General features: G+C 39.1%; 2 protein-coding genes across 6 annotated transcripts in view; one reads left to right on the plus strand and one right to left on the minus strand.

Moving 5' to 3' along the window:
* Positions 1-26,181, minus strand: part of mctp2b (multiple C2 domains, transmembrane 2b) — a 56,610-nt gene that overhangs the window by 2,234 nt on the left and 28,195 nt on the right. For 3 of the 5 annotated variants that reach the window (XM_088333866.1, XM_088333863.1, XM_088333868.1), the window contains 12 exons: positions 25,516-25,671; positions 17,759-17,889; positions 17,068-17,254; positions 13,931-14,024; positions 13,742-13,844; positions 12,075-12,177; positions 11,841-11,942; positions 11,685-11,759; positions 7,177-7,296; positions 1,567-1,680; positions 1,392-1,433; positions 1,220-1,329 (listed from right to left, as the gene is read on the minus strand). In XM_088333866.1, the coding sequence (XP_088189992.1) occupies positions 1,220-1,329; positions 1,392-1,433; positions 1,567-1,680; positions 7,177-7,296; positions 11,685-11,759; positions 11,841-11,942; positions 12,075-12,177; positions 13,742-13,844; positions 13,931-14,024; positions 17,068-17,254; positions 17,759-17,889; positions 25,516-25,671 (1,337 nt within the window). The remainder of the gene's footprint in view (positions 1-1,219; positions 1,330-1,391; positions 1,434-1,566; positions 1,681-7,176; positions 7,297-11,684; positions 11,760-11,840; positions 11,943-12,074; positions 12,178-13,741; positions 13,845-13,930; positions 14,025-17,067; positions 17,255-17,758; positions 17,890-25,515; positions 25,672-26,181) is intronic. The other 2 variants (XM_088333867.1, XM_088333865.1) reach the window with 1 other exon arrangement.
* On the plus strand, positions 18,543-23,633 carry LOC148367071 (zinc finger BED domain-containing protein 4-like). The gene is made up of 3 exons (XM_088333307.1): positions 18,543-18,697; positions 21,225-22,615; positions 22,820-23,633. The coding sequence occupies exons 1-3, from the start codon at positions 18,543-18,545 to the stop codon at positions 23,209-23,211; spliced, it is 1,938 nt and encodes a 645-aa protein (XP_088189433.1). The 3' UTR covers positions 23,212-23,633.

Raw genomic sequence — 26,181 nt, forward strand, 5'->3', positions numbered from 1 at the left:
ACCTTGTTTTACATTACAGGGACAATAATATGTGACGATTGCCGATTACTGCGATTCAGGCATCCGGCGCTTTTCTTCCTCGTGGTTTCCTTTTCTAGCCATTTATGTAAGACACAGAGCTGAAGGCTATGGCTTGCTGCAAGCTCTGCTTTTGTTAGCTACTCCTGCTTCTTCCTTACTCTCTTACTTGTTTTCTACTGCTGAGCCCTGCATGATTTGGGGAATTTCACCTTTTTTCCCCCAATGTTTTCCATCTTAGCCATCTGGCAATTGTTTCTCCTCCGTTCACTTCTCTAGCCACTCATGTTAGACACTTGGCTGGAGGGTTTGACTTGCCACTAGCTGTGATGATTAGCTGCTCCTATTTCATCCTTCAGTGTCACTCAATTTCCCCTGCTGAGCCCTGCAGGTGATGGTTGCCCAGTGCTGCTATTTGGGTATTTTCCATTTTACCTTTTTTTTAACAACCATTTTCTTCTTTAGCCCTCATATTAGTCTCTTGGCTGGAGGCTATGGAATGCCATTAGCTGCCAACATGTTGTGAGATGCTCCTGCCTTATCCATCAGTGTCAATTGCCTTCTACAGCTGAGCCCTGCATGTGATCGCCACCAAGACCCGTGATTCGGGCATTTGGCGCTTTATACCACCGTTTCCTCTTCTAGCCATTCACGTGAGCCACTTGGACTGCAAGAAGCCGCTATTACTAGTGTTAGCTGCTCTGTGTAAAGCTTGCTTTGTCTTTCGGTGTCTTTGAAAGTGAACATTGCTAAATTTTGTGACTCAGGGTCATAAACATTACCAAATTCAGTTATGCTTTTGCAATCTTTTACAAATCTTTCAAGTAACTTATTCCGCTAGCCTTTTAAGCGAGCTACTTATCCTAGCCCTGACCAACACCAGGTATTTGCTCTTTTTAGCCAGTGTGGGTTAATACAGCTCATTGTGTCTTTTTGTTGCTTGCGGGGAAAAACATACATTTACATGCCCTGTCACTTGCTGAAATTCATCCTTGTTCGCACGAGAAAATATAGAATAAGGTCTCATAATTTTGTGTCATTATTCGGGTTTATGTAATCAAAATCACATGCATTAGCTCCATTCTGCACTACAACAACTTCGATTGGTGAAATATTACTCACTTTCACTCTAATCCATCCACTATCCTCACTACGGTCTCAGGGACTCGAAAATAAATTCCCAAAATTGTATTTTTCTTACTTTTTAATTCTCTCCCCAAAGTTGGCCACCTCATCCAGGAAGTTCTGCAGGCTGATGACGATGTCCTGGACCATGTGGATCTTCTCCATTAGGCCGCGACGCTCTGACTCCTGATACCGCGACACAAATGAATCATTGAGAGGTCCTTCATCCGCAGATGAGTATTTTTTACCTTTTCATCTTCTTCCTCTTCATCGCCTACATCCATACTACTCTGAAAAATACACAAGCAACTGTTATGTAGGTGAATTAATTCGTTATGTTCACATGAAGGACAGTCTACATCGAACATCTCATTTGTTCAAACACAAGCAACAATACGAAAAAACAACAACTTGATAACTCACCAGGTCTTGCGAGGCATATCCTGAGGAGATTTGAACGTAGTTCCATAAGATGAGCAAGACCAAGATGAGGGGCAACATGTAGAACTCCCAGTGCCACACCATAAATAAGAAAACCTGCACACACATCATATTATATGTGATATGAAATCAACCAATGATGGACCAATCTTCTGCCTGGCAACAGATGACCAAGTACAGAACTTGTTATTTTATTCCCTGAAATGTTCAGGTTTCTAGTCCACTTGAAAATAAATAAACCCTGGCAATCTTTATCCCTTGGAAAAAATATTGGCTTAATCAAACATGTGTTTTGTCAAATCAGATGCATGCCCCAAGTAAATCTTTCTGTGTTTATTGTTTTCCTTTATGTTAAAAGAAAAGAGATTTTTCCGAAAGGCAGCCTAACCTCAATCAAATGTTTCAACGTTTAGAATGCAAAAAAAAAAATCCTACCCCAGTGGCAGAAATGTTTGGTATTAGATCTTTTTTTTGTAAAGATAATTATACGTAGTTAAAATAGGCACGCTTTATAGTACAGCTAGTATATAAGTTTCCTTGTTTAAATTCTTTTAAAAATCGCTATTACAATAGTGATTAAAGTGAACAAAATCTTCAAAAAAAATAACTCGAAAAAAAGGTTTCTGTATTCCTAAAGTGTATTTTTGTATAGCTTTAAGACTTCGCTTTTTAGTAAAATAAGAAGTTTATTTTACTTAGAATAAAATCAAATTAAAAAATATTTGTGCTTGTAGCTAATACCCATTTTTCTAGTCTCGCTATTTTTTTAATTAGCAGAATAATATAGAAAAAATATGCTGCAATATTTTCTCCATTGTAAAGTGTATTTTAGTTTTAAGACATGATCATATTTAATTGGGTTTAATAAGATTTTTATTAACTTTTTAATAAACCAAATGATCTTTGCTAGTAGCTGGAAGATTTGTTGTTGTTGTTGCTTAGTTTAATTACTTGTTCTAATCTTGCTAGAAATGTCTTAAAATTAGCAACACGAACAAAATAATGTGCTAGAACTGTCACAGTTGCCCATTGTCCTCACTTGGCCCCGCCCTTTTGGCGCCAGCAGCGGCTGATTGGCTTCCCTCCTATTTAAGCTCAGTGCTCTCACTCACCCCTTGTCAGTCCGTCAATGAACCTCTGCACCCGCAAGATGTGTGTTTTGACTCTGTCCGGCATCCTGCTTGTGTTTCCTGTCCGGTATCGATCCCGTCTATCTCGTCCTGTTTGATATCTGACTCCAGTCCCCAGTGTCTGGTATCGATCCAGTCTGTCTCGTCTTGTTTGATATCTGAATGCAGTCTCCAGTGTCTGGTATTGATCCCGTCTATCTCGTCCTGTTTGATATCTGACTCCAGTCCCCAGTGTCTGGTATCGATCCAGTCTGTCTCGTCCTGTTTCATATCTGACTGCAGTCTCCAGTGTCTGGTATCGATCTCGTCTATCTGGTCCTGTTTGATATCTGACTCCAGTCTCCAGTGTCTGGTATCGATCCCGTCTGTCTCGTCCTGTCTGATATCGGACTCCAGTCTCCAGTATGAAATGAAATGATCTGCATTTATATTGCGCTTTTCAAGTCAATGACTTCCCAAAGCGCTTTACATTGTGCTTCACATTTCCCAATAGCGGCCGTGATCTATGCAGCCATGTAAGGCGATAACCTGCTTATTGGGGGTATTGGGGGTTCAGTGTCTTACCCAAGGACACTTCGGCATGTAAAACGATCGCTTTACCTCCTGAGCTACTGCCGCCCTAAATCCGGTATCGATCCCGTCTGTCTCGTCCTGTCTGATATGACTCCAGTCTCAAGTATCGATCCTGTCTGTCCCGTCCTGTTCGGTATCAATCCCGTCTGTCCGGTATCGATCCTGTCTGTCCCGTCCTGTTCGGTATCTGCTAGTGTATCTGGGATCTATCTCGTCTGCCCCTGGCTTCCTTTTTTTCCCACGCCAGAATTCTGTCTTACTTCTTCCGCCCAGCGATCGCCGAATCACTGGCGTTTGTGTTCACGCGCGTGACCGCCCCATTCCCGTAAAAGCGTGTGTGAAAACTTTACGCATCTGGGTCCTCCTCCTGTTCTGGTTCTGACAAGAACAGATACTTTTGCTTATTTTAAAGATGATTTTATTGGATTTGAGAAACCAGATAGAATGTATTGAAATCATAAAAAATGAACAAATACAAAGGCATTTAACACAAATACACAGATAAAAATTTATAAGAATATATTATACTTAAAATGAGCATATTTCTGTGCTACTGGGGTAAGATTTATTCATTTTGCAGTGTACAACTCAAAACTTGACAACCCCTTGAAGGCCAGGCTCAAACAATAGTTTCCACTTGTTGCGGCATCCCGGCAGATGAAAGTTGTGATCATTGACTCGTGTTTCATGAGTTAGAAACCCAATCCTAGCATGAAAAAAAAATGAAGGAAAGAGGCTACCGAATGGCGCTACCAGCGGGATTTCCCAATTTAATGCTGGAGGAAAGCACGACATAGCGGGGCGCTAATCCCAGGGATTAAAGAAGAAGGGAGGAAATAAAAGGTGAGGCCTTTAGTGTGAGAAGATAAAAGCAGATGGTCGCTCTTGTCTGTGTGTTATTATCCCCACGGACTTGACATTGGCCACCCGCGTTTGTTTGGAACTGCGAAAAACAAAACCGACCCTGTTGGTTGAAACATTTGCTATTTCAATGTATTCTTTCTAGTTTTAAGACATTTGAACTTGCTTTTCTGGTAAAATGAGTACGTTTTTTACTTAAAACAGGCAACATTTTTTTTATCTAACATTGCTTGTTTTATCGCGTTTCAATTTTTCTTTTAGATTTTGGTCGAAAATATTAATTCAAATTAGCAAAATAATGTAATATATAAAACGATGCATCTTATTTTAAGGCTATTAAAAAATATTCCCTCACCTTAAGGTTTGTGCAGATAAAATGGATCTGGGAACATTCTAGATTTTCTGTACAGCTTTTATAAAATAAAATAAAAAATAAATGAAAAAGGAAGCCGCATCATTTCTAATCCTGACTCTGAACCACTAAGGTCGCAAGACTGCACTACAAAATATTAAAATATTCAAAAAGTAAAAGAAGATTTAGCCTAAGTATTTTTTTTCTTTATTGTATTTTTTTGCCTATAAAAACCAAAAAATATTTTAAATAAAACGAATAATTACATCCAGCATATTATAGAATATTTAACAATTTTAAGAAATTATTATTACAGCGACAAGAAATAAATCGATTAAAACGAGCAAAACAATCCATAATACGCTGGTAAAAAAGGTTTTCCTTTTTTTAAGTTAATTTTTCCTCTTTTATTAGGAAAATTAGGTAGGATTTGCTTTAATCTTGAAAAGTTATAAATAGAATAATTAAAGAAAATAGAATAATTAGTGCTTGTGCCAATGTGGCAAGATTTTTTTGTAACATGCTCACAGATATTCATTTTTTTCAAATTATTAATGAAAAATATCATTATATGTATTGTAGATCGCATGATTTAGGAACATTTCGATTTCCCTTCAATGCTTTAAAAACAGCCAGGTTATTTCAAATTTTTCAAATAATAATCTCACCTTAATATCCTTAACTTAAAATTGCTCGTTTCAGCATAACTTTTCAATTGAACGTTATTTTATATTGTTTTCTAGTTAAATGAGTCAACAAATACTTAAAATAAGCAACCTTGTATTATCCAGCATTCGGTAGTTTTGCTCGTTTTAGGTATTTTGCTCTGACATGGGAAGAAATTATTCTTAAAATTGGCCAATTTATCAACCACGTTCTTGCTAAATTGGCTAATTTTTAAGGGTGATTTTACCTTCTCGATTCTAGTGACCTGTGTAGTACAGTATACCCTCGCTTACACAAGGTTCACTTTTCACATTCTTGCCACCTCAATGGTTTGCATTGTGCATTATGTTCTGTGTTTTGATTGGCTGAAGAGTCAGTTCGCATTGATGACTACAATAATTATTCGACTGTCAATAGTTATATTTAAAATGAACGTTTTTTCAGAGCAAAAGAAGCAAATACCGTATTTTCACGACTATAAGGCGCATCTAAAGCCTTAATTTTTTTCAAGCTGACCATGCGCCTTATAATACAGTGCGCCTTATATATAGATCAATATTGAGTCGCAAGGTCTCACAACAAAGACAAGCAGCAGCCAGCTAGCTTTCCCCCCATAGGCGAAGTAGCCCGCGGTGTATGTTGGGATATACATATACCGGCGTTTCATTTCCTAACCTATGTGTCAATCATCATTTGAATCGGTCACTATTGGCTGAAGTTATTCGGAGGTAAAGGATTTACAGGCTCGCATAGGCTAAAGCGGGGCAAAACAAAGCCTGCAATTGGCCGATAAGATGTAAAGTCAAGTCATTCACGTTTGGTTGCTAAACTTTTTTTTACTAGTCTGTATTTGTAAACAGGAATTATGGGGCTAAACAGACAGCTAGAAACGAGCAACGTCCATTGATGCTTCTCTGCAGATTTTTTCTTTTATTTGTCGGCATTATTGCATGTTTTGGAGTGTGTACATATTTTAGACGGTTGGATTTACTATACTCACAGATGTAAGAGGACCATGGTTGCGTATTATTATTGAACGTGATGGCTGCAAGACGACTTTGGTGGGCTACCATGGCTTAATATTTTCCCATTATATTGTTTTACACTGATCTTGATGTTTCTATGATCAGTCTATTATTAAATTCAATTCAAATCGTTTATTGTCATATGCACAATAAAGAACAAAGTTTCCCGGCACAATGAAATTCTTGCTTTTCTGTACAGACAGTTGCCGGCAAAAAAAGTAAATAGAAACTAAGAATAGTTGTTGTTTCTTGAATCCCAACAGTTTAACCTTCCTAATGATATGTGGAATGACGCATTTGAGTGATTGATGACATCGTACAGATACCGTGTCTTGAGACACGTATTTCTTTGCGAGCTGTCTGAATGTTAAGGGGTTAATAAGTTTGACTGACCTATCTGACTGTTTTGTTGACGTTCCCACTGTAGCGCCTTATAGTCCGGTGGGCCTTATGTATGAAAAATATAGCACACAAAAAAATTTTTTGTGGGGGTATGCCTTATAACCTGGTGCGAGTCGTGAAATTATGGCATGAGAAAGACGGAAAAAAAGATGAGAGAAAGGGAGAGAGAAAAGAAAAAGAGCAAACGTAAAAAGAGAGAACAATATAGAGAAAATGAAGAGAAAGAAATAGAAACAGAAAAAAAAATTGTCAAGCCCTTTGAGACTCTTTGTGATTAAGGGCTATTCAAATAAACATGACTTGAATTATCTTATTGAAGAAATTTGATACAATATTTTAAAATGTATATCCAAAACGAGTGGTAACAATTTGTTTTTGCAGTGTGCAAAGGTAATCACGTGGGTTGGAGCTAAATGCTTCCTTCACCTTGATTCCATCTCAATACTAACTGCACTGTGCTAAGCTCCACGGCATCTCAGTACCTCTTGACCATTATTCCTCTAATCGAGGCGAATATTTTTGTTGTCCCAAACGCAAATTCTAAATTTCCAAGTTCACTTTGATTTGAAAGTTGCAAACTGACCGCAAAGGCCAGCAGGGTCCTTTGGACGCTCTCCCACTGGAAGCAGCTCTTCACGTACTGCAGGGTGGACGAGATGGCTCGATAGAGCAACTGCACCCGCTGGACGTTCCTGGCCAGCGCCTGGAAGACAGATTCAAAACCACATCAAATTGCCAGAGGGTTCCCATGATAAATCTCTGCTTTGTAATGCCGGGAAAAATTGGAATACAGTAGACCCCCGGGATACAGCGACCCCGCTTTGAGACGTTTTTGGTTTACGGTGGTAGAGTAGGATATTTTTTGGCCACTCTTTGACAACATAATATTTTGAGCGACCAAATATGTATAACTTTTACATTTTGCGGCGTTAGTACGTATGATGCCTGTCAACTGGGCAGCTTCATATCATATGCTTGCCTCCTTTTGGTTTGTGTCACAGCTATGCCGAAATGCTATCGGCTGAATCATCTCCCAAAATGCCTTTACTTTGTTCACCAAAGAATTACGTGTGGTTCTTGGACTTCACAACTCTGAGTGAAATACTGTATTTTTTTGTATTGTAATTACTGATTTTTTTCTTTTTAGGGATCGTTTAGGGGATTTTATGACATGTTCCCATCTTCTATTCCTAATCTCATTACCACTTTTAGATCCAATGTTCCAATTCCTCTAGTACCAGGCATCTTGGTCTCTTCCCCTGTCCTCTTGGGCGCCAACGCCATTCAAACTAATGCCAACTGCCGTTAATCATGTGGGAAGAAGAAATGGAATGGCAAAGCGAAGCTACCAGAAAGAGTCCTATCAGCGTCATTTTTTAAGAAACAATTTTTCTTATATTTAATGCTTGGTCCATCAAGTCAGGCTGCTGAGAAGCATGGCATCGATATCAAGCGTTTACAAGTACTTCACCCATATTTCAAGCACTTTTCAATCTTTGAAAAGGCAATATTAAAATTCAAGGATTTCAAGCACCCGTACTAACCCTGTGCTTAATATCAGACATTATATCCCGACAGTGGACGACAACGTGAAAACAACTTTCTCAATATTGTCAAAAAATCCAAATAAACATCAAAGCCAGGAAATTAGCATCCAGCTGCTTCTGTGAGCCGGTTTTGGCATCCGGGCTTCACCGCGGTCATGCACGTCCGAAATCTGACCTGATTTCTCCCCACATGAAAACAAGCGGTCGGCACGTCACGTCCAACGAAAGCCAATTTGGGCGTTAGCGGGCGACGTATTGTCTGCTAACAATGAGCCTTTTGTGGGGGGCACAGACAGTCAGGCACCCCATCCGCCACCCTGTCTAACATACTGTATATCAAACTCGCGTGGCAGGACACGGCACGGTCGGCGACCATTAATGCTCAATTCAAAGTACCGGAAAAACTTGGACCGGGTCCACTCGTCTGGGATAAGCAAGTGGCGACTGATGAGTTTTGGAACTGGGCCTTCAGAGCATAATGTCCCATTATGATCAAATGTATCGTTTTCCTTTACAGTTCATATACAGTTGATTGAGACTTCGGGAGCTCTTGACCATTCAGACTAAGTACTATTGTTATTTCTACAGATGCAAAACATTTTCAGACATCATGGCACGATAAATAACACAAAATAATCATTCAAATATTGTGGATTGGTTCTCATCATTAAAAAACTCACTATTTAGTAATAACAATCATAATATAGTTCAAAGAAATGCATGAAGAAAGAAAATACAGAGGTACCTCTCCCTATGTCTTTACATACAAAAGGTACAGACTACAAAGTATCTGAATGGGATAATCTTGCCTCTAGTAACAAAGGCGTATCAGGATGCAAAGTCAGTTTCCCGAATGTAAACAAACTGGCTATCACTTAGAATCTACCTGGCAATGCAGTGCGCATGCATGATCCTAGCATGCTCTCCATGTCACTGTCACAGTTCAGAGTTGACGAGGAGGACGCAGCCCAAATCAAAGATGTTTTCGCAAAATTCCATGAAGTCTCGGAATTTGTGGAAAGGAATCACCCGGAAGAAGTGTTGACAAGTCGGGCTATCACTACGTCTGCCTTGCGCATTTCCGATGGATTGTCATTAGCTGGCAAAAGCAGTCGTCATTGGATCAGTTTTTCAAGAAATGCGAGGCAAAACAAGAAGTGAATATATTTTATTATTTCCTCTATTCATTGTTTTTTTTTTTACATTATGTGCCTATCTTATGTTTATTGTGTGGTAATTTGAACATGTATTTCATACCCGGAATATCACACTGTACTTTTGCGGGGCTTGGAACGGATTAGCGCATTAACATTCAAAATACGTCTCCACTTACGAAGTTTTCAGGTTACGAAGCTACTCTTTTTCAATCCGTAAGAAGAGGTACGACTGTACTGGGTGTTTTGAAGTCCGATATAAATTGGCTTTGGTCCTACAGGAGCAAAGTATAATGCCAGAAACCTATTGTTTTGTTACTGATTAGCTACCAATTAAATATGGATTTTTAAAATAAATTATTACAATCTTGTAATTATGTTACCATTATGTTATTACCAGGTAGTAATGTTTAGAAGTGGGTTTAAAACAGGCCAAAATAAGTGATAGGTAAAATCTCCAAGTAAATCGCAATGACTCATTATGGGGAGCTACTTTTAGAACCAGTCCATGGGATACTCGGGTAATAAAATGAAAAATACTAGTATTTTTATTCATGGGAGCCTTAAATACAAAGATTGGCCAAACAGTATGAAATCAAATAAGCTGCACAAAAGAAATAGCCACTAGAGGAAGCTAGAACTACACAATTGCCTTATTTTGACAGCTCCGCTACTTTTTTAAAGGGATATATCCTGTGACTTCAAGGTATTTCATAATAAACTATATTTTACTAATGATTATATTGTACTTTGACACGATGATTTTTTTTGGGGGGGGAATAAAAAGTTATTTTGATGGCGATTTTTCTGGGACACCTTGTTGATGAAAACAGCCATTTTTTAAGCAAAGCGCCCTCTAGCGACTTGAACATTCTCACAAGATGGCCAAAACCAAACAGAAATGTTATAAACGTGTTACTTACTGCTCATGGATTTTCATCATGCATTGTGTTCTACATTCTAATTGGCTAAACAGTCACGAAAAGAGAAGGTGTTGGTGATAGATGAATGTTTAATGATACTGTACACAGTACTTTTATTTGTTTGTTCTTTGGTTTCAATGTTTAATAGTATTTAATTGTTTAACAACTGTTAAAAAAAAAAAAAAAAAATCTTAACAGATATCACGTATCACAGGTTCTTTTTGGAACGGAACCCCAGTAATAAACGAGGGTTTACTGTACAGACCCTCCCTTACTTACAAACATTCGACTTACGCAAAACGGTCTATTCGAACATTTTTTACGGGATGTTGAAAAATATCCAGACATTGCTGTTAGTTAGAATTTGTATTGTGTGAACTTTTTTCCGAGTAGAGGACAGTACTGTCGTGCTTCCCTCCGCCGCTACCAACGTGTGGCGCTGTGAGAGGTCACTCAGCGTCCATCCGAAGAAGAAATCCGGCTTCTACTTACTGGTTTGTGTGTATACACACTGCACTGTATCTCTAGCACACTAAGAACTTGGACGTTTTTATTTAATATCTTGTGCATCCATTCAATATGGTTGGTGTTAAGTGTAAAGAAAAGGCGAGCCGCTTCTTTTGAAACAAAAGTGGAATAAGAAAGCTTGATGCGGTTGAGAAAATGGTCGGATCGCTTTTTTTGGGCCACTTTTTACCACGGAGGAGGACCTCTTGAAGCCCATCTTCCAAAAGTAAGTTAAACGTAACTTTTTTTTAATCTTTATAGAGCATATTATTTTATGAAATGTTTTTTTTTTTAGTACAAAACAATACAGGTTACTTATACAAACCTTAAACATACTTATACAAACAATAAACATACAAAATATAGCACTGAAGCAACTTACGAACAAATTCAATTTACCAACGATCGTCCGGAACCTAATTAGTGCGTCGGTCTGGCAGCGTCTATATTGTTATATTAATTGATGTAGCCTTATTTACTAAACACAGTTTCAGGAGAGAACTAATTACCCATCCTGTCATATGTAGAAATGTATGAATACCTACAATTCTATATAAAAATGAACTTCTATGAAATCACATATGTAGATGAATTCATTAATTTAGAGTATATCCATGCATTTTACCATTTTGTGATTGAAATTTTAATGTATTTTGGCGCATATTTTGATGTGTACTTTGTCTTATTTTGTCATGTATTTTGACGTGTATTTTGTCACAACAAAATGAGGGGGGGTCAAACTAAATGAGATTTGTGCAACCCGGATCAACAATTAAGTGAAAAGCTCAGGCTTCCTCGTTGTGACATAATACAGAAAAAAATAAGATACATGATAAAATGCATAAATAAATAGATTGCATCTATGTCGTATATGAAGCTATTACGTGAGTTATTTATGTCTTCACTTTTATAAGCATACAAGTATTTATAAATATGCCAGTTTCAGATGGAGTCTCAAACCTTTTTAGAAAATTTGGGATTATCCTCCATGAATTGCCTCTCTCTGGGCTGGAATGTTCTTATGCTAGCCCGAATCTAAATGACAAAAATCAAGAAAAACAACTCAGAGGAGGGTATCCATGGAAAGCACTTCCAATGTTGCCGTGCTGGACTCACAGGATTGTAAAGGATATCCAGCTCCAGTGTGATGTTTCCTTTGGTCAGGCCTCCCAGGTCCTCCTTCTTCAACGGCATGCTGATCTGCTGCCCGCTGCGGATCTACATCCAGCACCAATCACACAAAAATAAGGGTCAGGAGGGGAGCGCCGGACCGACCGGGCCGTGAACCGGACCGCCGGTCGGGTCGGATCGCGTCTCTGCACGACACGCGACGGGGAGGTGGCTCGGTACCGAGAGCAGAGGAACGGCCACTTTCCCGAGAAAATCCGGAGCTTTGTCGCCATCCTCGTCAAAGACCGTCACCAGAAGGACCTCGTGGATGTCTCGGATAGGACTTAAAGCACACAAAAAATTATTTGTACTGGAAGTTCCTTTTAAAATTACTTTTAACATTTTTCAATGTCTAAATCTTCATTTTTTTTTTCCAATTTTTATAGCTTAACACAATAAACCCTCGCTTTAACGCGGTTCACGTTCTCGCTCCACCACTGATTTGCATCGTGCATTGTGTGTTTTTGTATTCTGATTGGCTAAACAGTTTATTCGCTTCTTAATATTACAGTATATTAGTAAGGTGGTTATTTACACAGCACTTTCATTTGCTTGATCTTGTAAAATGGGTTTGTTCTTTGGTTGCAGTGTAATATAAAGTAACTGAATATATATATATATATATATATATATATATATATACCGGAGCCATATCCCCTAGTGCACAGGTGTCAACCAGGCGACCTGCGGCCAGATCAGGCCCGCTAAGGGATTGAATCCGGCCCTCGAGACAACACTCGGAGAAGCGCAAGAGAAAAACAAGCTGCAGGTTGAAATATGTCAACTTGATGTTGCCAAAGCCAGGTGCTTCTCACAAAGACACTGTACTTGTATTTATTTCTCTCTCTCTCTTTTTCTTTCTTTTTTTTTCTCCATTCTTTCTTTTTTCCCCCCTTTCTCCCATTCTGTCTCTGTCTCTTTCACTCTCTGTGTCTCTATTTTTCTCTTTCTCTTTTTTCTCTTTCTCTCTTCATACCCTTCGTGCTTCCTTTTCTCTCCTTCTGTCTTTATATTTCTCTTTGGATTTCTTTCTTCCTCCCCCCCCCCCCCCTCTCACGACTTTTTATCTTGTTTTTCACGCTCTCTACCTCTCCCCCTTTTTCTTTCTTTGTCCTACCCTCTTTCAACATAATTCATGGTCTTTATTGCCCCCAAAGTATGTGATTTAAGTTGCTTGTTTTTAAGGAAAGAAAAGAAAATTAAATCAAAATCATCAATGATAGCGAATCGCATAACTTGTAAAATCGCTATTGTCAACAATCGTGACAAATCAGGACATCCTGTATTGGATGCCAGCCAGTCGCAGGGCACACAGAGACGGACAACTCACTCGCTCATTCACACCTAGGGACAATTTAGACCGGCCAATCAACCTGACATGCATGTTTTTGGAATGTGGGAGGGAACCCACGCAAACACAGGAAGGCTGGTAGCTGGATTTGATCTCATGACCTAAGAACAGTGCTGCACACGCGCTAACCATTGCCCTACCGTGCTGTCCCATACGTAACACCAAAGGTTAACAAAATGTTTCCTTTACATGAAAATGTATTTCTAATGTTATCTGAGCATATACATGTGTATTATGTATAAGTACTACTTACAATATACTATTTAGTTATTTTTATGTTTTTCATCTGGGGTACCAGGGGTTCAGAATGCATTCAACAACTACCATTCTATCCCACCGTACGGCAATTTCACTTTAACCCCCCGTCCCCCCTCAGAAAGGATCAATGTCGTATTTGAGGATCAACTAAATATTTTTGGAAATAAATCTATCGGGTAATTCATTTGAGGACATGTCATAACACATATGGTGTTGGTAGGAAAATGAAATCACTGACAAAGTGAAGACTTTGTTCCACTCAGGCTGGAGGCTTTTGTAGACAGTGTGCGACTGCAGCCTGTCATTGCAGAGCTCCAGGACACAGAAGGGGTCGCTCTTGCCTACGCACAGCAAAAAAAAAAAAAAAAAAAAAAATATTAATTCTCAGCAATGAGTTTTCCACTTACTACAAACGTTCAAAAGTTACCGTTCAGATCAGCGGAAAGCAGGTCGCAGGCCTTGATGACTTTGACTTGAAGAAAACCGACATCGCTAAGATTCTTCAAGGACCTCTGTAGGCTCTGAAATGGCAACATACTCAATGCTAGTGCGAATAGGACATTATCAGCCATTGTTAAGGTTGTGTATAGAAGTCAATAAGAATATTTTGCTTTGCGTACCATATTTTATACAGTTCTTAAGTTAACATTAAAAAAAAACGTCCTTATTTAGTGACATAATTCCACTTTATGCATTTATTTCAAAATACAATTTGGGAAAATGATGCTATTTCTTTGCATCTGAAAAACACCTATAACCTATCAATTTATTTGCGATACCTATGCCATTTTAATGATCTTTCCGACCACCTTTTTGAAGTTTTAGGGAGCATTTTGTAAATTAATCATTCAAATTGGCCATATAGTACGGAGATTTTTACGTGAAATTATGCACATTTTAGCAAAACATTGGATAATTCCTGGTACGAGATTTTAGGTCATCCTCATAAATTAGGAGTCATATAACTACTGTGCACTAACCAGATAAAAAAATCTAGCCACGCCAATTGTCCTTGTTTTCAAAAGCATGCTGCCACCTGGTGGCCTACAAAAAATGGAGTAGAGGCAGCACGTGAATATTTTTTCGGGCATTGTAATAAATTAAAGCTTTGACGTTGCCAAACTTTACATTTGAGGTTTTATGTGCATTCTTGTTAGTTTCATGAAATTGTGGCTTATTTTACGTGACCTTATTAATTTATGGCCAGTAGAAAATTATCTTGAAATTATTCTGTAAAAAAAATTAGAATAAACTTATAAAGTCGAGTCACATTTATTTGTATAGCCTTTGAGACATTTTATGTTTAAAGGGCTATACAATATATAATACTTGAATGTAATAAGATTCAACACGTGCGCTTGTCTTTGTTTTTGGTAGATTACTTTTTTTTTTTTATTGTGCTCATTAATTAGATTGAATGTGGATTAGTTCACCGCTGAAGCGTGTGCATTAAAATAAAAACATTACGGAAGACCGAGAAAACTACTTGTCAAAATGAGGAAATCCACCTCCATATTTTCTTGCAATGAGTTTTAGCCAGCTACAGGACATGAAAGCTGGTGTTCCCAGTGACCAACAACAATCAACTGAGAAAGTGATAGAGACACATAGCAGCTAGAGAGAGCTTATAGCTGGAATTGTTCAGAGCTGATCTTACTTTAGTAGGTAGTGAGAGAAGCTACAAAAAAGCCCATTGAAAAAATGAAAAGCAAACTTTGTCAAGACCCTGGATCACAGATCTCCAGGACTCAGCTGTGGAAGGCGAGTGACACTGAAGGAAGAATCAGGAGCAGCTAACAATAGCAGCTAGCGGTGAGCCATAGCCATCTTTAGAAGAAAAGACTGCAAAAAAGGTAAAATAATGCCTGAAACAGTCACATGCCAGGCTCAGGTCTGTGTAAGGTGAGTGACACTGAAGGACAAAGCAGAAGCGGCTAAAAAAAATAACAATAGTGGCGAGTGGCAAGCCATGAAACAGTGGAAAAACGTTAAAGATGCCTGAGTGACAAAACTCAGCGTCCATCACATGCAGAGCTCATGCGGGGGAAACGAGTGACACTAAATGATGAAGCAGGAGAAGCTATCAATAACAAAACAGCTAGCAGTGAGCCATAGCCTGCATCCAAAGGGCTTAAATGACTAGAGAATAAAACAGTGGAAAAAAGGAATATGCCTGAACGACAAGACTCAGCGATCATCATATACCAGGCTCGGCTGTGGAAGGTAAGTGGCTGTTAACTGCTGACAACACCACCTATTTTTGCAAATTGGTCGCTCTGGCTTCCGTAGTAGTAAGATGGTGACCAAACATGTCTTTTAGTCGTTAAAGAATTTATATTCATAAGAGAGTACATGTGTTTTGCTTGTTATTCAAATAGTGTTTTATTTAAAAAAAATAAGTATTTTTACTGGCAGCATGGCAGCGCAGTGGTTAGCGCGTCTGCGACACAGTTCTGAGGTCATGAGATCGAACCCTTCTGTGTGGAGTTTGCATGTTCTCCCTGTGCTTGCGTGGGTTTCCTACGGGCACTATGGTTTCCTCCCACATTCCAAAACCATGCATGTCAGGTTAATTGGCCGGTCCAAAACGAGTGAGTGGTTGTCTGTCTATGTGCCCTGCGACTGGCTGGCAATCAGTTCAGGGTGTCCCCTGCCCCAAGATAGCTGCGACCCTACTGAGGATAAGCGGTGCAGATAATGAATGAATGAAAGTATTTTTACACCACAAGGGGTCTCTATGTAATACAGACAGGGAATTAAAAAAAATGTGCCACAAGAAGGAGAAAACCTGAGACATCAGGGTTCATACAGCCAAATTCAAGCACTTAAAGGACTTTCAAAGCAAATTTTTCAAGTACCATTTAAAGAAGAGATCCGGTGTGAATCTATAATTTTGCAGATCCAGAAATCAATCTGTGATTTACATATAGGATTTTTAATCTTGCGTGAGCGTTTTTTAAGAAATGAATTTTAAATCTTTAGTAAAATGTGAATTTAGTATTTGTGGATCTGGAAAATTGATGTGTAAATATTTTTGAGACGTACTCTTTCAAATATGGCACCCCTACCACCCTAACCCCTGCTACCCTATTGAGGATAAGAGATAAGCGATGCAAATAATGGATAGATGGACTCTTCCCAAATGTATAATGGGTAAAAATGACAGTAATGTGAAGCTTATATTTTCAGTTGCAGTTCTTCCCATAACAATTTAGCAAATACATATTTCGTAGTGCCTTGTTTAGGTGTAGCATGCACCAGTCCTCTTTTGGGCGTGACCTGTGATGACGCTTCATAGGACATGCCATACAAACTAATGCCAGCTGCCATTAATCATGAGGTAGAAATGCAATGGCAAAGCTACTAGATAGCAGTGTGTGTCAATTTTAAGCGGACTATGTGAAACATGACAACGATTCTAAGCATTTACAAGCACTTAAATCCAAAACTCAAGCACTTCTCAACCCTTGAAAACGCAACAATAAAATGTAAACATATTCTAGGATTTCGAGAACCCGTCCGAACACTCAGATATAAAACAAGCCTGGTAGTATTAGTACTAACATAGTTGTCTAGCTGGTTCTGACGCTCATCCGTATCATCGAGGGGTGCCGCAGAAAGGTCCAAAATGGAAACCCCGCTACAGGAACTGATGGTGACCAGGAAGACGAGACGTCCTCGGCCTGTGTCTAGCGTGAGCGTGAAGAGCTGCCTCTCCTCTGGGGCCACTTGGGAAAGATCCACTTCACACCTGTGTGGGGGAGAAATGGAATCAAGGCGTGGCTGCCGCATGCATCGATCAGGGTTCATAAAAGTTTTTTACTGCCAAATTCAAGCACTTTTTTAGCAGTTTCAAAGCTTATTTTCCAAATTCACCAGTACCTGGTATCGTGGTCCCTTCACCTGTTGCTTGGACGCGGCATTTAGGGGGCGATGATGACATGACAAAGCCATACAAACTAATGCCAGCTGCCGTTAGTCACGAGGGAAGAGAAATGCATTGGCAAAGTGAAGCCACGAGAGCAGTCATGTTGGCGTAATTTTAAGCAGACTAAATTTTCTTGATGCATTTTACGCGTGGTCTATTGAGTGAGACTGCTGGGAAAAATGGCAATGATTCCGAGCATTTACAAACACTTCAGACAAATTTCAGGCACTTTTAAAACCTTGAAAACACAGCATTAAAATTCAAGTATTTTTAAGGATTTTAAGCACCCGTATGAACCCTGATAGATGTCGGCATGCAGGAACTCACATTCCCAAAAGCTCCTCGCTCCGTCGTCCCTCTTTGGACCAAAGCTCAGCCTCCAGGATGCTGGAGCCGTCCAGGAAGTGGCTCAAGGTGAACCTCTCTCTCCACTGAGGCTTGGGAACCTTGTTGACGTTCTAGAGAGAAACAAACAAAAAAGAAAGGGTGCATGATAGTAGGTGGACAGATTTGCAAAACAATTCAAGATGTCAAATTAAAAAAAAAAAAAACACTCTTACCTGGAGATATTTTAATACTCTAAGGGGGGGCTATTTTTCATTGATGTGTTGTTATTTTAATCAAAAATATTTAAATACATTTGTTCGTTTTTAAGTTTCTCCCGACAGAAAGGGTGTCAAGCAGGCGAAATCGGAGTTACAACTCTTGTTGTAGGTTTGATTTTCTTTATTTAATCTACCAACCATTCATTCAGACACCCAGTCAGGTTTTGAACCTAAAATTCAATAAAATAATTTCATTTCATCTTTCAAGTACAAAAAACTACAACTAAATTCAGACATGGGGACTTAGTGACTTGGACTCGAGTCGACTCGAGTCGCTGTTTTTATGACTTGTGACTTGACTTGGACTTGGCAATCTAAGACTCGGGACTTGACTTGACTTGAGCCACGATGACTTGAATGACTTGCGTGTTCATATATATATATATATTTCATTATTTAAATAATGTTGACAATTACAGTACGGGATGCGGGCTGAGAAACGCTCTCATGTCACGCCCACTCTGCCCATGCGCCACACACCTCCACGGCAACCACCTGAAGTCAGCATGTCTGCTCCGAGGGTAGTAACTTTTGGCTTCAAAAACTTCTGTGAAGAAGGTAAACGGCGAACAGCGCAGTGCAAATTTTGCAACGGGAAAATTTCGGACAGCCAGACCACCACCTCAAATTTCATCCGACATTTGAAGAGCCATTCTGCCCAGTAAGTGTTTGTCAGTGTTAATATCTGTTTGTCAATGTGTTAATATCTGGTGAGTTGGATGTTGGCTAATGTCTGTGAATATTGTCATTCACCCAGGTCATTTTATCCATACAGTTTAGTTGTAGGCAACTGGACTTCTAATTTGAGCTTGAGGAACTTCCATGAGGAACATCTACAGCTCAATCTCTAAAAAGTCCAGTTGCTTACTCTTTGGTTGTTAGCTAAGAGTGAGCGGCAGGGCGATTTAGCCGCTGCACAGGGGGGTTTCAGTTTATCATTGTGACATTCTTATGCAGAGACGAGAGGTTATCGTAACCTGCGTCAATGATGCTTCATTCATTTACTTTTATAAACATTGCAGTATGTTTGAGTAAAACGAATGCATTTGTGCTCATAGTGCCTCGTCTATCCTACAACGGGTAACGCAAAAGACAAGCCAGGCATATTGAGCTAGGAGCTACGGATAAACGGGCTGTCTAATTGAGAAAATAGGGTAGGCTAAGCGGTGAAGTTGAGAAGGACACGTGCACTGTACATGATCAAAAATCAGGGATGTGATTTGACCAAAGTGAAATTATCTGAAAATTAGGCGGGGGTCTGGGGGCCGCGGGCACCCAGCTAGGTCCAGGGCAGTGCCCTGGTGGGGGGAGAAGTGGGGCGAAGCCCCCCGGAGGTCATGGGTTTTCCGTGTTTTTAAGTACTTTCAATGCACTCAGATGACAAAGAAATAGACAAAACAACAGCATACATTTTCAATGTATTTTGAACTATCCCATATAAAATTACAGTTTAAGTCAACTCAAAATCAGTCACATTAAAAAACATTGGACTGCCTTTGCTATTAAAAACTATCACTGAGAATATCATCATATCTAACTCATGTGATTACTAAGTTAACACATAAATCATGTTGAAGAGTTCAAATTTCATGAACAAATAATTGTATCATGACCAAATGAAAAGTAACTCATATTAGAACATACCATAAATGTCTTTGTTATAGAAGAAGATGTTATCTATAAATGAAAGTACTGTAGTGGGTTGTACATAATTCACCCACGGAACCATTGTTTAGTTAGCGAGTTCCTAGGGGGACTCTTAATTCGGCCGGTTCTAGCCACTCTCGTGTTTGTTTTGTTATCGCCAGTTTAAATGTCATTAAAGCAGCTTTCGTTGGCACCTTTGTTTGACACTCCGCTTACGACTCCCGTCTCTGCTCGCTACATTGGATCACGTCGGGGTCACCAACATTTGTAGATAATTCCTTCTCTAACCAGTCCGATCGAAACTTGTTTTTTTACGATCTTAGCAATTTCTTTAACTCGCGGAGCATCTTTGCGTTCGATCTCGGACATCTTTCTTTAAACACTCGGCAAAAACGTGTGAGAAATGAACAATGGCATACTCCTACGCCTTTATAAGGAGCGCGTTTATTGGTCAACACGGAGACTTCAACCAATCGCAAGTACGTTTCATTTCAGTTACGGAAACACTAAAATGGAACGCTGTCGAGACGAAATCGTTTTTTTTACCATTTAAAAGAATCGGAAATTTTAAAATTTTATTTTTGGAGCGAAAGCGGAATTCCGCGAATTAGCGGAAAAATCACATCCCTGAAAAATGTGTCTTTGCCTTAATGTTATAGTCTCAATCTGCATATAATTTGGAAGTGTTGGCAAAAGGGCACCTTCCACGATTGGGGAGAGTGTGGGGTTGGCGGCAGCTGCAGGGGGATCCGCTCTTTTTCACAGGCATGCTGATCGTACATAGTCAAGTCAAAGTCAGTTTTATTTGCCAGTTCCTTCAAATGTACTTGACATAAAACGGAATCGAAATTACGTTCCACACTGTCCTATGCGTAGACATTGACAACAATAAAGTGCAATAAAAGTGCAACAATAAAGCCTGGCTATCGCGACTATTAATAAACTGTGATAAACGTGTGATAAACTCATCACACGAGTTTAGTCTGGCCAACCATCCGAGAGGCTGCGTTGATCAAATGCCTCTGTGTACTACTGGACTATGCTACAACCAATCAGACTACAACGTCATCACGCTAAAACCGCCTCAATCGTGCAGGCTAGATCAAAAGTTATGCCAGTAGTCTCCAAATCAAATAGTGACAATAATGTTAATCCAATCTTATAATTAAGACCACTAAGTCGACAATTATGGAAGTTTTTTTTGTAGTTTTTTTTTAGTAACTTTTTAGTATAAAAATAAATATTAGCTCATTATTTTCTTTAAAAATTTTGATTTCATGGTTGGAAATGTTAAATAAATTGTTTTATTTATTAACTATCACATGGTTAAGATATACCAGCTTTATGAGCATAAAAAAGTAAAAAAAATGTGGTAAAAGCTTCAGTTACAGTTGATTTGATATTAAGTAATATCATCCAGAAGATAGATAAAAAAAAATACAGAAAGTTTCAAACAACTGTTTTTTTAACCATATGTCATGATTTCATGTCTGCCCAACCATACAGGACATCTCATTCTTGTTTTTGCATCTGCTTCACAGATATGCAGAGTATGAAAGGACAAGAAACGCCTGCACTGATACTACACAGCCTGCAATATCACAGTTCATCCAGTCTCGTCCTCTGGAAGCATATTCAGCAAATCATCCCAAACAGAAGTCCATAACCAATGCTATTGTTACAGATCTTGTGATTGGATGTAGCATGCCCCTTTCAATGACGGAAAATAAACATTTCAGGCACTTCATGTCTGTGGTCGACTCCAAATACCAGCCTATCTGCCGCAGAACAATAACTTCAACAATAGAATCACTTGTTGCAGACATGCAAGAAAAGATCAAAGTGATTCTTGCTGGTGTAGACCATGTGTCGGTTACCATAGACATTTGGTCAGATAGGAGGATGCGCGGCTTTTTGGGAGTCACTGGCCATGTCTTAACAACCTCAGAAGGAGTCATGCTGAAGTCATACCTGCTGGCATGCAGCAGATTCAAGGGATCTCACACAGGAGAGCGCATTGCTGAAGCCTTTGATTCCCTGTGTGAGGATTATGGCATTCGGAAAAAACTCGACTTCATAATCTGTGATAATGCTGCGAATATGAAGCGAGCATTTTCAGTCTGTTTTCCGAAGGATCAAGATGACGAAGTAACCGATGATGACAATCTGGATGATGAAGAATTGTGGGAAGACCTCTCCAGAGGTGACTGGGAGACTGTGGACCGCACAATCAACAGAGGAAGCCCTAAACGTCAGCAATGCTTTGCGCATACTCTGCAGTTAGCTGTTGGTGATGGTCTCAAGGATGCACGGATCATGAACAGTTCCTTTGCAAAATGCTCCAAGCTTAGCTCTCTCTTGCATACATCCAGCACCTTTAAAGATGCGTTTGAGGAGAAGTTTGATCAGCGAGGGATACCCGCTGCTGTAAACACACGGTGGAATTCAACTTTCCGACAAGTCAAGGCAGTGCTCTCATTCAGTCACCAGGACTTGTGCAGTGTTGTTCAGAACACGGGACACAGTGAGCTGGTCTTCTCAATTAGGGAGTGGAACTTGATGAAGGAACTTTGTGATGTGCTACAGCCATTTGCAGAGGCCACTGATCTTACTCAGGGAGAGAAGATTGTGACGATTAGCTCTGTCCTCCCCTGTGTATTGTCTCTTAACCACCACTTGGAAAGACTCAAGCCGCAAGTGCGCTTCCTGGGAAGCATGATCCATAGCCTGCAATTCTCTTTGAAGAAACGGTTCCGGGGAATCTTCGTTAATGTGAAGATGTTGTCAGCTGCATCAGGGGAAGAGCTGCCATTTGCAGACCCAGTCTACATCAGGTCAGCTGTCCTGGACCCGGCTTTCTCCATGATGTGGCTTCAGCATGATGTGCTTGTCACCGATGATGTCAAGAATAACATTGTTGACATGGTAAAAGGTCAGTGGATTTTTTTTTTTAACGTGATGTACACTTAGGCGTGTCACCATTATCAAATTATGGAAATGTAATTCAAAACAGTTATATGAGTATTATAATCCATTTTAGAGATGATTTTGCAAGCGTATCAAACTGTGGATGTTCAATTTTGAATAATGCTCATGAGATCTTACGCTTGCCCTTTTTTTTCTTTGTTTTAATTAGATCTGATTCTACGTGAGGTGCAACCTCACACAACATCCCAGAGTCCTGAATTCCTAGAGGAGGAAAGCGAAAGCCAGCAAGAAGACAGCACTGGCCTATTCTCAGGCTACAAAAAACGCCGCAAGCAGGACCCAACCACCAACCCAGAGACACAACTAAATAACTATTTTTCTCTTTGTTGTGGGCAGCCTTGTCTGTCCTTCTGGGACGCAAACAGGGCTGTCCTCCCTGCCCTTTTTCCTGTTGCAATGAAAGCTTTGTCAGTGCCAGCCTCAAGTTCCCCAGTGGAAAGAGTCTTCAGCCATGGTGGAATCATTATGAGACCCCATCGAGCTCGGCTTGCAGATAAGACCCTGTCTAATCTTCTATTTTGCAAATGCAATACCTTGTAAAAAGGGAATGACTGATGGATATACAGTGACTGAGTGAGTGAGTTAATTTGTGTCATTGTGAGTGAGTGAGTGAGTGAGTGAGTGAGTGAGTGAGTGAGTGAGTGAGTGAGTGAGTGAGTGAGTGAGTGAGTGAGTGAGTGAGTGAGTGAGTGAGTGAGAGTGTGTGAGTGTGTGTGAGTGTGTGAGTGAGAGAGAGAGGAGAAATGTAACAAAGTTTAATAATAATAAGCTATTTGTTTTAGCTGTTATTTGTTTCCTCATAAAAAGGGATTGACTTATGGATATACTGTTTGAGTGAGTGACAGAAAGCGTGTGAGAGAGAAATCTGCAAAGAAAAGAGCAAGAGAAATGTGACAGTTTAATCCTCTGTAAGTTAGTATTTGTTTTAGCTGTTATTGTTACTTTGTAAAAGTAAAAAAAAAGTAAAAGTTTGGGTTTCGATCTACAGATCACTTTTTCTGTCAATAAATACCAAATACTGACGATATCACTGTTTGTTTGAGTCTATGATGTATTTTACTGAACATGAGTATTTAGGATACAAATATTTTATTACAGGTTAGGCACATTAGCCAAGGATGATTACTTGATTTCTTATATATTGCCTTTCACTTTATTAAGATCAGATTCTGAAGCTAAAATTACAACAGTACGCCAAAGGTGACTTGACTTGGACTTGACTTGACCTATTACAGGACTTGACTTGACTTGACTTGACACAGCCTGTGACTTGACTTGACTTGACTTGCCCAAGAAAAAAATACTTGGGACTTACTTGAGACTTGCACATGTGTGACTTGGTCCCATGTCTGACTAAATTACATTTTATCCTAACGCCTCACAAACGTTTACACACAACTACAATACCCATGAATCACCGCACCAAAGAAGTGCGGTCATGTGACCTTGCCTTGTGGAAACACCCCACCGCAAAACTCAACTAAAACACAGACAGCGATATTAAACGGCTTAACGTAACAAACCCAATGCAACAATAACACCAATAGACTTGGAGCAAAATGAAGGGGGACTTACTGCTGGTGTTCCCAATGCACGCTAACAATTAGATTTTGGCTTGTTTGGACTCGGTCTCCAAAATGCACATCTAAGTGCGCGCTCCCACTTTAACACTAGAAGTACCACAGCCGAGCCATTTGACTTTCCTACATAGAATGCCCAAAGGACAGCCAACTGACTGGATAGTTTCACCATTGATCAGCGAACGAGGCAAACTCTGGTGTGAACAACACAACTCAGTAGTGACCTTTTGCATGCTAATGTAAAGAAAATAATATTTGGTGGGGGCATAACCAGCCTGTATGTTTGTAGTATTACTCCAGTTGTAGTTTTATATTATGTTTGTTGTATTTCTATGTTATAGATGTACTTTTATTTTTAGTATTTCTACATGTTTTTTATTTACATAAGATATTTTTGTAGTATTACTAGTATTATTAGTTGTACTAATTTATTTAGTATTTATTTCACAACATTTCTGTAACAGTATTTTTGTAGTATTTCTGTCATTATATGTACCAGTATTTTTATATTACTCCAGTGGTATTTTTGTAGGATTTCTGTGAAGGTATGTTCATACTAATAAAGTAGTATTTTTTAGTATTTTTTTTCTGTCACTGTAATTCGCATTAGACGAAACAGGGCCATCCAGTGGTCAGATATTACACAATCTAACGTTAGGTATAATATTTCATATTGTAGAACAAGTACCAAAAAAAAAAGTAAAAAACTACTCATATCCCACAAAAATACCTAAAGATGTGGTAAAAGAGGAAAATAATAATAGTCAATAATAAATGATTATGCCTGTTTTTTTCAGTTAAAATAAAGTAAAATTTGAATAATATTATTTAAAAAAAAGACAATTTGCTGTCAATGGTGTTCTATCTTTTTCTGGAATTCTTTATAAAAGCGTGGCTTCCAAATATATAATTCAATATTATCTGTAAAGAAAAACAGGAGTTTATTGCCAAAAAACTGTTTGTTTGTGGCTTTTTGTTTAGTCACAGCACACACACAAGAAAATTCGGTGATTTGTAAAAAAAAACAAAAAACAAGAAAACGTACACATTCAACTTTATTAAAAAACCGTGACCTCTTTCCTTGTGTTGTGCAAAAAATAAAAAGCCACAAACTAAAAGTGCCATTAAAAGCAATTCGAAACAAACCCGAGTTTGATATATAAATAAGTTAGCAGTGAATAAATAAAATGAGTTTATCATTTAAACCACAAAAACAAAATGGTCTATTATTTCATCCCAAATCTCCTGTTTTTGTTTATTTTACCTTGCTCTTGTATCGCTGCTCACCCAGCCGAAAGCGAACGAAAAGCTGGCCGGTTGGCGAGTCCACGGGAACGTCTTGACCCTCCACCAGCGTCACATTGACCACTGAACTCCACAGCTGACTCTTTCGTTGCGCCTCAGACAGACGCGAACTCTGCTAGAAGACGAAACGCAAGTTAACTCTTACTAGCCGTCCAATCTGTTCGTGGTAGCAGTCGGAAGGAATTGACACTCATTTACTAAAAAAAATTCAATTTCTAAATGATGATGACTGGTAGTGCTCATGACTTGAAGTAAAGTTAATCCGTTATTACGTGTGTGAGGTGAAGCGGACAGTGCTATATTAGGCTAGCGTGCAGACATGCGTGCGTGTTTAACAGCCTCCTGAAAGCATGCATGCAAATACCAATAAACAGTGAAGGTGTACCTAAGAAAACAAACACAAAAACACTGCATTTCTGGGTCTATCACTGAAAAAAGAAGTAATTATGATCATAAAAACATACTATGTCAAGCTTTATACGGCTAAAGATAAAAGTATTCAACACAGATTCTCGAAACCATTGACAAGTATAGATGTCAAAGTTGTATTTTAGTTAGGTTGCCATGAATGGCAATGGACGTCAAAGATACATTTTTAGAAGGCAGCAATTGATGGCAACAAACA

This window comes from Urocampus carinirostris, chromosome 4 (assembly GCF_059441175.1).
Source record: "Urocampus carinirostris isolate Australia breed hairy pipefish chromosome 4, RoL_Ucar_1.0, whole genome shotgun sequence".
Classification (NCBI taxonomy): Eukaryota; Metazoa; Chordata; class Actinopteri; order Syngnathiformes; family Syngnathidae; genus Urocampus; species Urocampus carinirostris.

What these genes read in the sequence shown, in the direction of transcription:
- LOC148367071 (XM_088333307.1), top strand. Translation starts at nt 18,543, where the DNA reads ATGTCTGCTCCGAGGGTAGTAACTTTTGGCTTCAAAAACTTCTGTGAA. An exon ending in TTGAAGAGCCATTCTGCCCA is followed by an intron (nt 18,698 to 21,224) that starts GTAAGTGTTTGT and finishes TCTGCTTCACAG; the next exon opens with ATATGCAGAGTATGAAAGGA. An exon ending in CATTGTTGACATGGTAAAAG is followed by an intron (nt 22,616 to 22,819) that starts GTCAGTGGATTT and finishes TGTTTTAATTAG; the next exon opens with ATCTGATTCTACGTGAGGTG.